Genomic DNA, 14,317 nt, shown 5'->3' with positions numbered 1-14,317 from the left:
AGCTGTTTTATTTTGTACATGGTGTAATGATGAGTGTGAGCAGTAGATGGCAGTCACACATAAGAGATACATGTAGACTGCAAGATTAAATGTTTGGATTAAATGTTCCATTGAGAATATAGCACAAAATCTGTCAAAATGTTTTAGTACGACTTTGGTAAGCTAAAAAGCCACACCGCTTGATGGATTGTCGGAGCATTACGGCTATCGTAGTCAGACATACTGTGATTCAACATACGGGTTTTATTCTGGTACCTCCTGATGTGTATTTGGGATCTGCATAAGTCCTGAAAATTTGCACGTGTCTGCCATTGTAGTCCGTGCCGACACCGTAGTCGATAAGCTTCTTCTTTTTCTCTGTCTTCTTGTTATGGGGCATTCAACCTCCACTGTTGCCATTTGTAATATAAAGTAGCGTAAAGTTCTAATGTATATCTTACTATGGAAGCGCTTAAAACTGCCTGTGTAGTGGGTTTACATAATTCACCCACAGAACTTTAGTTATTAGAGAGTTCCGGTCAGACGGTTTTTCACGTGACACATTTTCGGCATTGTTGTTGCACTAGTGAGCCACGGATCAGGAGATGCTGCTCCGTTATTGACTCAAGTAATGTCTGAATGTAGTTAAAACAGTTAGCTCCATCTTTTGACAATTCTTCGACTCTTGCCCTTGCTCGCTACACGGGGACGGGGAGAAGACGCTTTCGAAGTGGAGCCACGTAAATAAGTCCGCCTCCAAAACGGCGCATCCTGAAGCGATGGTCAGAAGACGACTTAAAGATGGTCTATAAAACATAATCTGTGCAAAATTTTGACCAAAGAACCACCATTACATATTATGTAGATCAAAAGGAAGTGTTGTAAATTTTGAAAAACATCATAATATGACCCCTCTAATGTGACTGATAGTCCAGTGCGCCTTTTGTATGAAAATAGACCTGAAGAGACCCACTCCTCGGCAGTGCGCCTTATAATCCGGTGCGCCCTGTGGTCCGGAAAATATGGTATATCTTGACAAAAAACTATGATTTGACCAATGACAATGACCGCAAATTCGCAGTCCATTTTCTCTCTTTGTGGCTTTTTAATGTAAGCTACCTCGCTACATGGGTCTAAAAAATAGCTAAGCTACAAGAATTGCTACTCGTTCAAAAAGTAGCAAAGCTACTGCCAAGCAACTGGGAAATGTAGTTAGGCTACATAGTTTCGCTACTTGTGACGAGCTACTGCCCAACACTGCACACATTTGAAACACCCTTTAAGTATGTGTACACATTATTGCAGTATTGTACAGTACTGTGCAAAGACACACATATATCTACTTTTAGCCATGCTATTATGACCGCATTTGGTACATTAATAAAGTTTTAAAACAGCGTGACTGCATCGGTGTCTGAAAACTCATAGTTACGCAATGTGTGTAAGGCTTTAAGTTGTGAGCATTAATTTGAGTTACGAGCCTTCCCACCACTAGTTTGGGTAGTGAATGTCACAGTGAACCCAGTAAGATCAGACCAGAACATCCAATCTTACTCACTGGCATTATCTTATAGCTAGAGATGGACATAGCTTTGTTTTTCAAAGCATGGGAAGGAAGGAAGTGACTGTGAAGGATAGTGCTGAGGGAAAGAATTGTATGATATTCATTGAATTGGACAAATAAATCATCAAAAAACATAACAATAGTTGTGTCTCAATTCATCGCGGTGCGCGAAGGCTGTCCCAATTCAAAAAAGTTCCAAGTGTCCTTCGAATCCGGCTGACAAATGTGTCCTTTTCTGCCAATAGCAGAAAGGTTGTATCCGTGTACACTTTGCGTCCTTTCATACCTCGAAGTTCTTTGCGTGCTCAACTCTGAAAATTATTTTCAACACAAAGACGCCATGCGGAGCGAAAAGTGCCACCTTAAAATGTAAATATAGTTTTATTTATTCATTTAAAACAGCTAAAAGCAGACATGTCAAGTGATATACATTTGTGTCAAAATACAAGACCTCGACTATCGTAATGTTGAGTGACCTCCGTGCTCTGACCCTCTCTTTACCCCGAGGGAGAGACATATATCCGGCCATTGCAGACAGCTTTGTGCCTGGAGCTTTTTTCAACGTTTGAAAGTAAAGCCTGACATCTTCTAATTTACTTTTTTAAACCGCAATAAGTTAATTATGTTCTATTAATGGGTGGCCAGAAAATTGAAAACTAGAAAAAAAACCTATAAACATGTGCATCGATGAACCAATATTGATTATTGCTAGGGATGATGTTCGTTAAGAAATTATCGAGTTCGAGCCCATTATCGAATCCTCTTATCGAACCGGTTCCTTATCGAATCTCTTATCGAATCCAGATAGGTTGTTGTGTGTGCACTGAGTTCCAAAAGCCATAGATGTTATATGACTGGGCCGTCACGATGTTTATATGGAGGAAAAGCGGACGTGACTGAGGACAGCATGCGGCTGTTATAGGGTGAAGGTTTCAGGTGAGAGAGGACGCTAAAAGCACGCCCCCAGGGAGCATATAGTGCTGCTATGTGCGTTGTAAATAAAAAAAAATTGCCGACGAACACATCACCAACATGGACGAGGTGCCGCTCACTTTCGACATCCCAGTGAAGCACACAGGAGAAGACGGGGTCCAGCACGGTAGCGAATCCATACGCACAACGGGGCAAGAGAAGTCGGCTTTTACTGTTGTGCTAGCTTGCTATGCTAATGGACAACGAGACGGACTTTGATAATGACGAGAGGGAATCTGGCGTGTTTGATGGAGAACTTGCCCAGCTGTTCATTTTGGACACAGAAGATGAGGACTTTGATGGATTTGTGGATGAGGATTGATCAAAAAATAATGTGATACATTGATAAATACTTCAATAAAGTACAACCAAACTCAGCTTTGCTCCTGCTGCCTTTTTAAAACAGCGTCCATGCATGCTAGCGTATGTTTTAAGATAGCATATGTTTTAAGATAGCATATGTTTTAAGATAGCGTATGTTAACATTGCCTGCGCCCAAAAATACGCTGCGCCCTATTCATGCGTTAAATACAGAAATAGCATTCGTAACTGACACGGCACCTTTTAATACGGTGCGCCCTATGGTCGCGAAAATACGGTATAGTGGCTTCGATAACGGGAACCGGTTCTCAAAAAGGGATTCGAATCCATCGAATCGGTTCCGATCAGATCAGATCAGATCAGATCAGATCAGATCAGATCAGATCAGATCAGATCAGATAGGTCTTTATTGTCATTGCACAAGTACAACGAAACTTTGTTTTCAGCACAAACCCTTTCAAGATTAGACAAACAAACAGTGTACAGGGTTACAGAACAGGAACGCTGATGGGTCGCCATAAGGCGCCCCATAAAAGATGGGAAAAAGAATGATGTTTAGACTTGAGGACAGCGCAAAGAAAGAGGCTTCAAAAAAGTTCAGACAAGACAAAAACTAAGAGCAAGCTGGGAGAAGAGGGAGCGGAAAAAAATGTGACCGCCCTCACCAGAGGCAAGACAGAAAGATCTGATCTGATCTATTTAATCTGATCTCTGATCTGATCTTGGTTCACTGTGTTGAAGTCGTAGCGGGAACACCTTCCGCCTCTCCGCTCGCTGTACGATGAAGACACCATGAAGTGGCCGCTGTGTATAACCTGCTTGTAGGGGTAAAATCCGTAGGCCAGTCCGCTGACTGCCGTCCAACAATGTTCCACTTCCGGTTCTGATTCCGAAGAGTCGTAGAGATCGCTCCCTCCTAGTGGACCTAGTTCTTTTCTTTTCGAACAATCGGGAGAACCGGTTTCAAAAATCATCCCTAATAAAAAAGCTGGAATGAGATACTTTAGAAGTCCACTCTCCTACTACATAACATTGTATCATTTTTATACAATATTTCTTATCTAAAAGTGTGTTTTTCTTTTTTAAGGGCATGGTAGACGAGGAAATTGTGGTTTAATTGATTTTAATTATTTTCAGTGGGCGACGTTGATTTGAGATGCAAGTGTTTGATCCACTTCATCACATTCACATATTTTTTTATATACCTGTATGCTTGTATATTCACCATTAAACATTCAAAATACTCTCACGTCTGCACTGCCAAATGTGAATAAAGAGTACATTTTGAATGTTTGCCTGTGGCTTACATTGTTGCAAGCCAGCACAGACAGGAAGTAAGGAGAGACACAGTAAGTTGTTCATTTTTGAGTGTTATATGAACAAATAAGTAAGTTTGATGATTATGCTGCACAATGAATCTTGAACATTTCATTTGTACTGTGTGCTACATAATAGCTGCTTTTCTTACACAGTATTGTGTCGAGTTGGTGTATTTTCTAAGCGATAAGCATGTAAATAGTTTTTTAACTGCATGTATTTATATGTGCACATATTTACTGTATGTTTATTAGAGGTGGGGGAAATAATCGCTTTTCATATGCATCGCAATTTGGACATGGACAATTATAAAATCGATTAGTAAACATCAGTAATCAATAATCGATTTATTGTAAATAAAGTAATGCAGACAGTTCTAAAATTTGGCTGACTGCAAGAGATCCAACCAGCTCCTTTATCACAGGGTATTTAATACTTATGTTCCAATTTTGCAAACAATTTCATTAATTCAAAAAACGGGGGAATTAATTCAACTGTTTCTTATTATAAATGCACTGTTTTTGAAAGTTGCAAGTGATAAACGCTTATTTAGTGATACGAAAAGAAATGTAAAACTGAATCGATATACATAAATTAAAGATGCATCGATAATTGTTTTTTAATCTAATCATAGCTCCTGAATCATAATCGAATCGTGACGTAGCTAAAGATTCCCACCTCTAATGTTTATCGTAGGGATGTCACGGTATGAACATTTCTTATCAGGGTTATTGTGACCAAATTTATCACGGTTATCATTATTGTCGCGATATTTTTAAATGTGCTCAAAATTTTCAAAAGGACTTAAACTAAAATCTTCATTGAAAAAAACACAAACAACACATTCAAAATTATTTCCTCTGAAGAAGAAACATTATTGTATATAAGAAACTTGTACCTCAAGTAAAAATGTAATGTTCACATGAAAACAAAACAAGCATTATAAACAAAGTGATATAACAGAAACAAAATAACATAATTAAGTAAAAATACATGTGGAAATTGTGCAAAATAGCACCTTATGGAAAGAAGAGATAAACACATTTTTTAAAATTAAGAATTTTGCAAGATGGCACCTGATGGCTACAAGATGTAAAGTTAAAGTTAAAGTTAAAGTACCAATGATTGTCACACACACCTAGGTGTGGTGAAATTTGTCCTCTGCATTTGATCCATCCCCTTGTTCACCCCCTGGGAGGTGAGGGGAGCAGTGGGCAGCAGCGGTGCACTTTTTGTCCATATAAATTTAAAAAAGTGTTTATATGTGAAATCTAGTCTTATACACAGAGCTGCACGATTATGGCCAAATTAATAATTAGGATTATTTTGAATTAATAGTGAAATCACGATTATTAATCAGGATTATTCATTATGTTAGGTAAAACAGTGTTGGGTTGGGGTGAATAATGTAGCCCGGAAGAGTTAGGGCTGCATGGGATTCTGGGTATTTGTTCTGTTGTGTTTATGTTGTGTTACGGTGCATATGTTCTCCCGACATGTGTTTGTCATTCTTGTTTGGTGTGGGTTCACAGTGTGGCGCATATTAGTAAGAATGTTAAAGTTGTTTATACGGCTACCGTCAGTGTAACCTGTATGGCTGTTGACCAAGTATGCCTTGCTGTCATTTACGTGTGCGAGCAGAAGCTGCATACAACATGTGGTTGGACTGGCACGCTGTATGTACAGGTTGTACAGGACGTTAAATGCTGTGCCATCACAGCACGCCCTTATTATTGTTGTCAGGGTAAAAACCGGAGAATAATTTCCTCTGGAAATTTCTGGGAGAGGCACTGAAATCCGGAAGTCTCCCGGGTAAATCGGGAGGTTTGGCAAGAATGCAACTGAGCCGTATCAGAGTGGTCAAAGAGCCGCATGCGGCTCCGGAGCCGCGGGTTGCCGACCCTTGCCCTATACACATTACATGATGCCTTTTTTTGATAAAATTGGTGGAGTTCAGATAAATGTGTTGGTTTTCTGACATGGACTTGTTTCTTCAGCATTGTCTACACGTTTAAGTCAGGACTTTGAGAAGGCCATTCTAAAACCTTAATTGTAGCCTGATTGAGCCATTCCTTTACCACTTTTGACGTGTGTTTGGGGTCATTGTCCTGTTGGAACACCCAACTGCGCCCAAGACCCAACCTCCGGGCTGATGATTTTAGGTTGTCCTGAAGAATTTGGAGGTAATCCTCCTTTTTCATTGTCCCAATAACTCTCTGTAAAGCACCAGTTCCATTGGCAGCATACATACATACATGCATATATATATATATATATATATATATATATATATATATATAATTATCTGCATTTGACCCATCACCCTTGATCACCCCCTGGGAGGTGAGGGGAGCAGTGAGCAGCAGCGGTGGCCACGCCTGGGAATCATTTTTGGTGATTTAACCCCCAATTCCAACCCTTGATGCTACATTAATCATTAGTAATGTAGCAGCCTAGTTTTGAAGGGCACGGTCCCTGCTATCACTTGTTGATAAAAATATAACATTTACATAATAAAAATCAACTACAGGCTTCCCAAATGCTGTAATAAATTAAGCATGAGTTGAGCATATGTCAGCATGTGGCCCCACTTTTAACTCTTTTTTTCAAATGCTTATTTACAGTAAGTCATTAATTTGACTTAGTCATTATTTTGTCTTAGTAAGTCAATGTTTACTAAGTCAAAATAATGACATACTTAGTATCTCAGGTAATTAGGACTGTTTTGTGTTTTGTTTTTACTTTACGGAAAAAATATTGAGATATATATCGTATATTGCCATTCAGCATACGGAGCGGAAAACACAACCAAAAATTGTAGGCTTCTTCACGCGACGAAGCCGGCCTACTTCACCACAGTCTGTAGTCTATTGCCCCCCCCAGGCAGCGATGAGATAGAGACGTGATTATGGCGACAGGCCAAATTACACTGTTCCTTACACCCACCCAGCACCTTCCCTGTCTGTCGCCTTCCCCTGGAGAAACACCACCTTAACTAACACATTTTCTGGGGGAAACACTGCATATATATATACATATATACACATATACATAAATATGAACATATACACTACCGTTCAAAAGTTTGGGGTCACCCAAACAATTTTGTGGAATAGCCTTCATTTCTAAGAACAAGAATTGACTGTCGAGTTTCAGATGAAAGTTCTCTTTTTCTGGCCATTTTGAGCGTTTAATTGACCCCACAAATGTGATGCTCCAGAAACTCAATCTGCTCAAAGGAAGGTCAGTTTTGTAGCTTCTGTAACGAGTAGGGATGATGTTTGATAAGAAATTATCGAGTTCGAGTCTATTATCGAATCCTCTTATCGAACCGATTCCTTATCGATTCTCTTATCGAGTCCAGATAGGTTGTTGTATATGGAAAAAAACACACAATATTTGGTTTAACAAAAGCTCACTTTTATTAAATATGAAAACAATTTAATCTAATAAATAAATAAATATTGACTGTTACCCCCTAAAAAAATAAAATAAAATAAATAAAAATTGACTGTTGTTACCCAAAGTATATTAAGTGGGATTTTTCAAAAAAAACAAATATATACAGTAACACAAAAACAACCTGTCTCTGTGATCACTATAGGTGTATAAATAATAATATAGTGTTAAATAAAATCAGTCCTTTGGGCACAAAACTGAAAATAATACAGCTCTCCAAAAAGTGCAATTCTGCTGCTATTTGACATAACTGTTTATGATGCTTTGACATTTTTGCACTTTAAAGAAAGAAAGAAAATTCTATGAAGAGAAAAGTTGTTTGCAGATGTGGTTACAATGCTAAAAAATGAAAAGTTAAAGCTAAAAAAAGAAATACACTTTATTGAGTTAACATTATTTCTTTATAGGGGGAAAGATGTTATGAGCTAGGGAATATAACAACTACACTACCCATCATGCAACGGGAGTGACGAGCATGCGCGGTAGCCCCGAAAAGTGTTGTTGCATGTCGTCACCCGTGAAAGTAAACGTCAAGAACTCAGCCAACACGCCTCGTCTGCATTATTTATAATTAGACAGACAACACATATACAGTGTGAAAAACAAAAGTTAAAAAAGGGAGATGTGTTGTATATATATGTATGTGCTGCGGTTGCTTTAAGAACGTTGCGCCAGCTGCCGTAAAGGAGGTGCGTTGCTAGCCTGGTTGCTATGTTTCCGGTGGGTCGTAAAAGTGTTCTTCATGAGTTTGTACCCTGCTCAAATCTCTCAGTAAAGTTATTCATTGGATTATAGCTTTTGTTTTGAACTTTATTACACTTTGGAGCGCTTTTTCCCGTCCATTGTTTTCCTGCTTTCCCTATCTGCGCTTAATGACTGAGCTACGTGACTGATTTATTGTGATGTCACACGGAGCATTTGTGGTCGGGACAGATTGGTTCCGAGGGATTCGAATAAAGAACCAACTCTTTTCTTTACTATAGTGGTCTCGATAACGGGTACCGGTTCTCAAAAAGGGATTCGAGTCCGAGGACTCGGTTATTTTCTTATCGAACAACCGGGAAAACCGGTTTCTAGTATCATCCCTAGTAACGAGCTAAACTGTTTTCAGATGTGTGAACATGATTGCACAAGCAGTGTTTCCCATAAACTGCCAAGATACCTGTGGCGGTGGGGGCGTGTCTATGGGCGTGGTCACCGTGACATCATCGGGTAATTTGCATAATTTACTACAATGATTTGACTTTCTCTAAAAAGGCTCAAAAAATGTATACTTACTAATTAATAATAACAGTTTTGTTTTAAACGTCCATCCATCCATCCATTTTACAATATAATTACAACACTTTATGTACATATTTATATACAGATTTGAACAATAAGTTATTCACTGAAATATATTTATTAATTGTGGTTCTTACAAAAAATATATCTTATAAAATATAAAAGCTAAAATGTCTCAAAGCTCTGCCCCTTTAATTAGTGCATACTAAATAATTTAACTTTAGCCTACTACTACAACCATATTATTTACCAGCAACATAAAGTGAAACAGAGGCAGAGGTGTCCTGCCACAGTCAGTGACAAATAAACAGAAAACAGTAGTGGTGGTAGATAGACACAGAGCTTCATCAAACATCTGATCCACTGAACAAAGAGCTCCAAAAATCTTGAACTTTAGACTGCCATCAGTTTTACTCCCTACACTTAACCATGTGTTTCCTACTGCCTGCAGACTTTGTACCCTTTCTTATATACACATGTTGTGTTTCTAATATAAATACATTTAATAAAGTCAAATACAAATAAGGCAACAAGAGAAGTATCCTACACTTCTCTTTTGTAAAGTAAATCTGAACAGCCGATATGGGCATCTACATCAACTATATGATTTGCCTGAGAAGCTGGAGAGGACAAAAAAAAAATAATAAGAATTATTATTTTTTTTTATTTGTGGCTGACGTAATTCTTTCTTGGCGGGCCGTCACAAATAAATGAATGTGTGGGAAACCATGACAAGGGTTTTCTAATCATCAATTAGCCTTCTGAGCCAATGAGCAAACACATTGTACCATTAGAACACTGGAGTGATAGTTGCTGGAAATGGGCCTCTATACACCTATGTAGATATTGCACCAAAAACCAGACATTTGCAGCAAGAATAGTCATTTACCACATTAGCAATGTATAGAGTGTATTTCTTTAAAGTTAAGACTAGTTTAAAGTTATCTCCATTGAAAAGTACAGTGCTTTTCCTTCAAAAATAAGGACATTTCAATGTGACCCCAAACTTTTGAACAGTAGTGTACATACATATATATATTAGGGCTGCAACAACTAATCGATTAAAATCGATTATTAAAATAGTTGCCGATTAATTTAGTCATCGATTCGTTAGATCTATGCTGTGCGCATGCGCAGAGGTTGTTTTGTTTTGTTTTTTTATAATTTTTTTTTTTTTTTTTTTTACTTAACCTTTATTTATAAACTGCAACATTTACAAACAGCTGAGAAACAATAATCAAAATAAGTACGGTGCCAGTATGCTGGGTTTTTTTTTCAATAAAATACTGGATAGGATAGAAATGTAGTTTGTCTCTTTTATCCGATTATTAATCGATTAATCGAAGTAATAATCGACAGATTAATCGATTATCAAATTAATCGTTAGTTGCAGCCCTAATGTGTATATATATATATATATATATATATATATATATATATATATATATATATATATATATATATATATATATATATATATATATATATATCCATATATATACACAAACACACATAAAAGTATACATACATATATACTGTATACATATATACACATATATACATATATATATAAATATATATAAATATAGACTCGTACATTGGAATAGAATGGTAAATGGATTATAATTATACTTATATATATAGCACTTTTTTACCTTCAAGGTACCCAAAGCACTTTGACACTATTAGTACATTCACCTACTGATGCCGCAGCATCAGAAGCCACTGGGGGTTTAGTATCTTGAGCAAAGATACTTGGACATGGTTACAGGGGTACTAAGCATGAAACTGGCAACCCTTGGGTTGGGGACCAACCTCTCTACCACCTAAACCATGCTGCTACAATTATAGATATAAACAGAATGAGTGAACATGGCGCTAAACTCCTAGCGGAAGGCAGCAAAATAGATGTTAGTTGTGACTTAAAGATGATGCACATTTGCAAATAGCAAATGATGATAACAGAGCATCGAGAGTTGAAAATGATGTAAACATTTTGAAATGTCTTCACTATCCTGGACGGCACAATTTATTTATTTTGGGCCTTGTATCACTTCACGAGCTCCCATGACTGTAAAATAGTTCATTTGAATATTTATTAGTTTTATACAAGCCATGGGGCGCCAGGGGGCGGCGTGGCGAAGTTGGTAGAGTGGTCGTGCCAGCAATCGGAGGGTTGCTGGTTACTGGGGTTCAATCCCCACCTCCACGTCCATTGTGTCCTTGGGCAAGACACTTCACCCTTGCTCCTGATGGCTGCTGGTTAGCGCCTTGCATGGCAGCTCCCGCCTTCAGTGTGTGAATGTGTGTGTGAATGGGTGAATGTGGAAATACCGTCAAAGCGCTTTGAGTACCTTGAAGGTAGAAAAGCGCTATACAAGTATAACCCATTTATCAATAATCATTATGTGTAATGAATGTCTGATGATTATATTCATGTGAGTAACAAAGTATCTTAAGTGATGTTTAGCTGCAAACAGGTTGATCGAGATTAATACTTCCTGGTGACTGCATGACAGTCTGTGTACTTCGATTACTTTGTTTATTACACTTCACATGACACCTGTCACATACAAATTAACTGTATTCAAACATAATACAACTAATCAAACAAAATAAAACTGTAATTAAACAATAATTACTCCTGACTTTTAACAGCAAGCTAATTAAATACATATACTTATTTAGACGTTCAATAAGTTACCTAGCAGCTACGGAATTATAATACATTGATGGATTTGTACTGCACACCTATTTTCCAGGACGATTCAAATCAAAATGTGCAGAATGAGGTGACTCCCTGCTTGGCACTCAGCATCAAGGGTTGGAATTGGGGGTTAAATCACCAAAAATGATTCCCGGGCGCGGCAACGCTGCTGCCCACTGCTCCCCTCACCTCCCAGGGGGTGATCAAGGGGATGGGTCAAATGCAGAGGACAAATTTCACCACACCTAGTGTGTGTGTGACAATCATTGGTACTTGAATCTTTAATCTTAATATTGATGACAGCCATATGTGAAATTAAGTAATGTAGTATGTAAAATATATATCAGGAGAGATGAAAATAAGTAAGAGTACTCACCATTTGGTCCATATTTGTCCAAATGCACTTTGACTTGTTCTGGAGTCAGTCCAGTGTTTTCATTCACACCGAAGAAGTCTAAAACTTCCCAGGTGGATTTCATGTGAGCATTTTCCATTTTTTTGTTCAATGATTCTAGACGTCGAAGTTGAACATTTAGAACGTTTATCAGAATGTCGTCGTGAAAAATCACCTGTTCTCTTCCCGTCTCAACGACAAACAATTCCGCACTGAAGAAAACACAAACTGTTCAATTCATTCTTACGTCGACCTCGTGTATGCGTGCGCGTGCGTGTGTGTGTGTGGGCGCGTGTGCGTGTGTGTGCGTGTGGGTGTGTTTGCGTGCACCACCTCTTCACTGTTGGACACGCCCTACTGCGCTCCCATTGGCTGCCCCTACCTGGACGCACCCCCAGCCTCCACACTAATTACGTCATCGTAGCAGCATATTCAAAGCGAAAGAGTGACGTCCTTCCTTGCAAATATGGAGCTGAAGCTGCGGCGCCCTCACAAAAAAAGTGTTTTCTTCAGTAAATTGAATTAATGTAGAACATGTTGTAGGCTCAATTAATTAATCCCCATCCATCCATTTTTCTACCGCTTGTCCCTTTTGGGTGTATATTATTATTATGTTTTCTTGATAAACAATATTGTAACATTATAGCAGCTGGGAGGAACAAAACCTTGATCTGTCATCATGGTAGATTGTTGTCTGTCCCTGTTTCACAAATTAAACTTCTTCATGAAATATAATAATTTACATCCTTATAAATATGATATTTTTACATATCTGTATTACCCTTGAAGCTAACTACTTTATTTAGCTTTTTAATAATACAAGTAAACTTAAGTGGTGTTTCTGTGTTTTCACTCAGTCATGTTACCCTAACACAAAAATCCTAACCTTTGAAACATGTGGACCATTCCACAAGTCACGTTGTCCACAGGAAGTTGCGTCATTCGATGCTCTGCAGGCTATGAAGAACAAAAGTAAGTTCATTAATTTGTATATAAATATATTTTATCAAAAGTATTTACATTGTGATTGGTTTTGTTGCCTACATAATTTTTATGTTATGCATTTTAAAATATTTGTGTTGAAACACTATAGTGCTTATTGTCAACATCCATCCATCCATCCGTTTTCTATCGCTTGTCCCTTTCGGAGTCGCGGAGGGTGCTGGAGCCTATCTCAGCTGCATTCGGGCGGTAGGCGGGGTACACCCTGGACAAGTCACCACCTATAATCGCAGGGCCAACACATGTTATTAGCAATAATGTAATGTGGTTACATTTCATGTATTTATGATTCTATGGAGGCAGGACAGTGGTTGGTCTTTTTGTGTGGGCTGTGCATATTCCCGTGGGCTCTCTCTGGGTACTCCGGCTTCCTGCCACGTCCAAAGAGATGCTGATTGGCATCTTTTTTTTCCAAGATGCGCCGCTGTAGTGGCTGCTGTTGGCAGGAGCTCTGTGCTCTTGTGTCATCCTTTTGTGTTTCCCTCTTGTTTTCATGTGTTATTATATATATATATATATATATATATATATATATATATATATATATATATATATATATATATATATATATATATATATATATATATATATATATATATATATATATATATATATATGCCTTTTGGTTCGGGACCCTTTGGGACTGTGTGACAAGTGGTGGCACTTTCGTGACTTCTGCGGTGCTTTTTTGTGGACTTCTGGATCTGCCTCCCGGGAGCCTTTTGGCCATGGAGACCAGCTGCTGGGTCTCTGCCACACCAGAGTCCGTTTGGAGAGACTGGAGGAGATGCAGATGAAGAGACATTCTCCGGAGCTAGCACTGAGCACCGGGACGGACAGGCTTCACAGTGTCTTGGCTGAATGAGCAGGTATCAGACACCTCAGTCTCCTTAGATGCATCCTCGCTCATCCATGCGAACTGGACACTGGCCGAGTTAGTGGGCGGCTCTCTTGGTTGCTTTGTTGGGTCTGCTCCTGTCTCTGGCCATGCTTCCTCCACCCGAGCAGACGATTGCGTGGGACACCGCAGAGGCCACCGCAGTGTATATGTTTATTTTATTTTTTATTTATAGCTGTATGTAGAAGTGGCTGGTTGCATCAGCTCTGCTCTTTTAATTAATGTCCTGGGCATGACGTTAAAGTGCCTCCGGCAGTGGAAGCTCCTCTATGGGGTCTTGGGGCACTAGGAGGTTAACCCCTTTACTACTGTTACCCCAGGTGGCCCTTGGCAAAGGCCTAGTACCTGACTGCCTTCTAGCCAGGGATACGGTGAAGACCTCAATGGCGGAGCAGGCGGAAGACGGTAGATGTAAGAACT

General features: G+C 38.8%; 1 protein-coding gene across 2 annotated transcripts in view; it reads right to left on the bottom strand.

Moving 5' to 3' along the window:
- Positions 1 to 12,302, bottom strand: part of atp2a3 (ATPase sarcoplasmic/endoplasmic reticulum Ca2+ transporting 3) — a 170,955-nt gene extending 158,653 nt beyond the window's left edge. For both annotated transcript variants that reach the window (XM_062048490.1, XM_062048489.1), the window contains exon 1: positions 11,980 to 12,302. In XM_062048490.1, coding sequence (XP_061904474.1) covers positions 11,980 to 12,097 — 118 coding nt within the window. In that variant the 5' untranslated portion in view covers positions 12,098 to 12,302. The remainder of the gene's footprint in view (positions 1 to 11,979) is intronic.
- Between the last annotated feature and the right edge of the window lie 2,015 nt (positions 12,303 to 14,317).

The sequence above is a fragment of the Entelurus aequoreus genome, linkage group LG05 (assembly GCF_033978785.1).
Source record: "Entelurus aequoreus isolate RoL-2023_Sb linkage group LG05, RoL_Eaeq_v1.1, whole genome shotgun sequence".
Lineage (NCBI taxonomy): Eukaryota > Metazoa > Chordata > Actinopteri > Syngnathiformes > Syngnathidae > Entelurus > Entelurus aequoreus.
The sequence above is the reverse complement of the archived record's forward strand: the minus strand, read 5'-3'. Positions and strand labels throughout refer to the sequence as shown.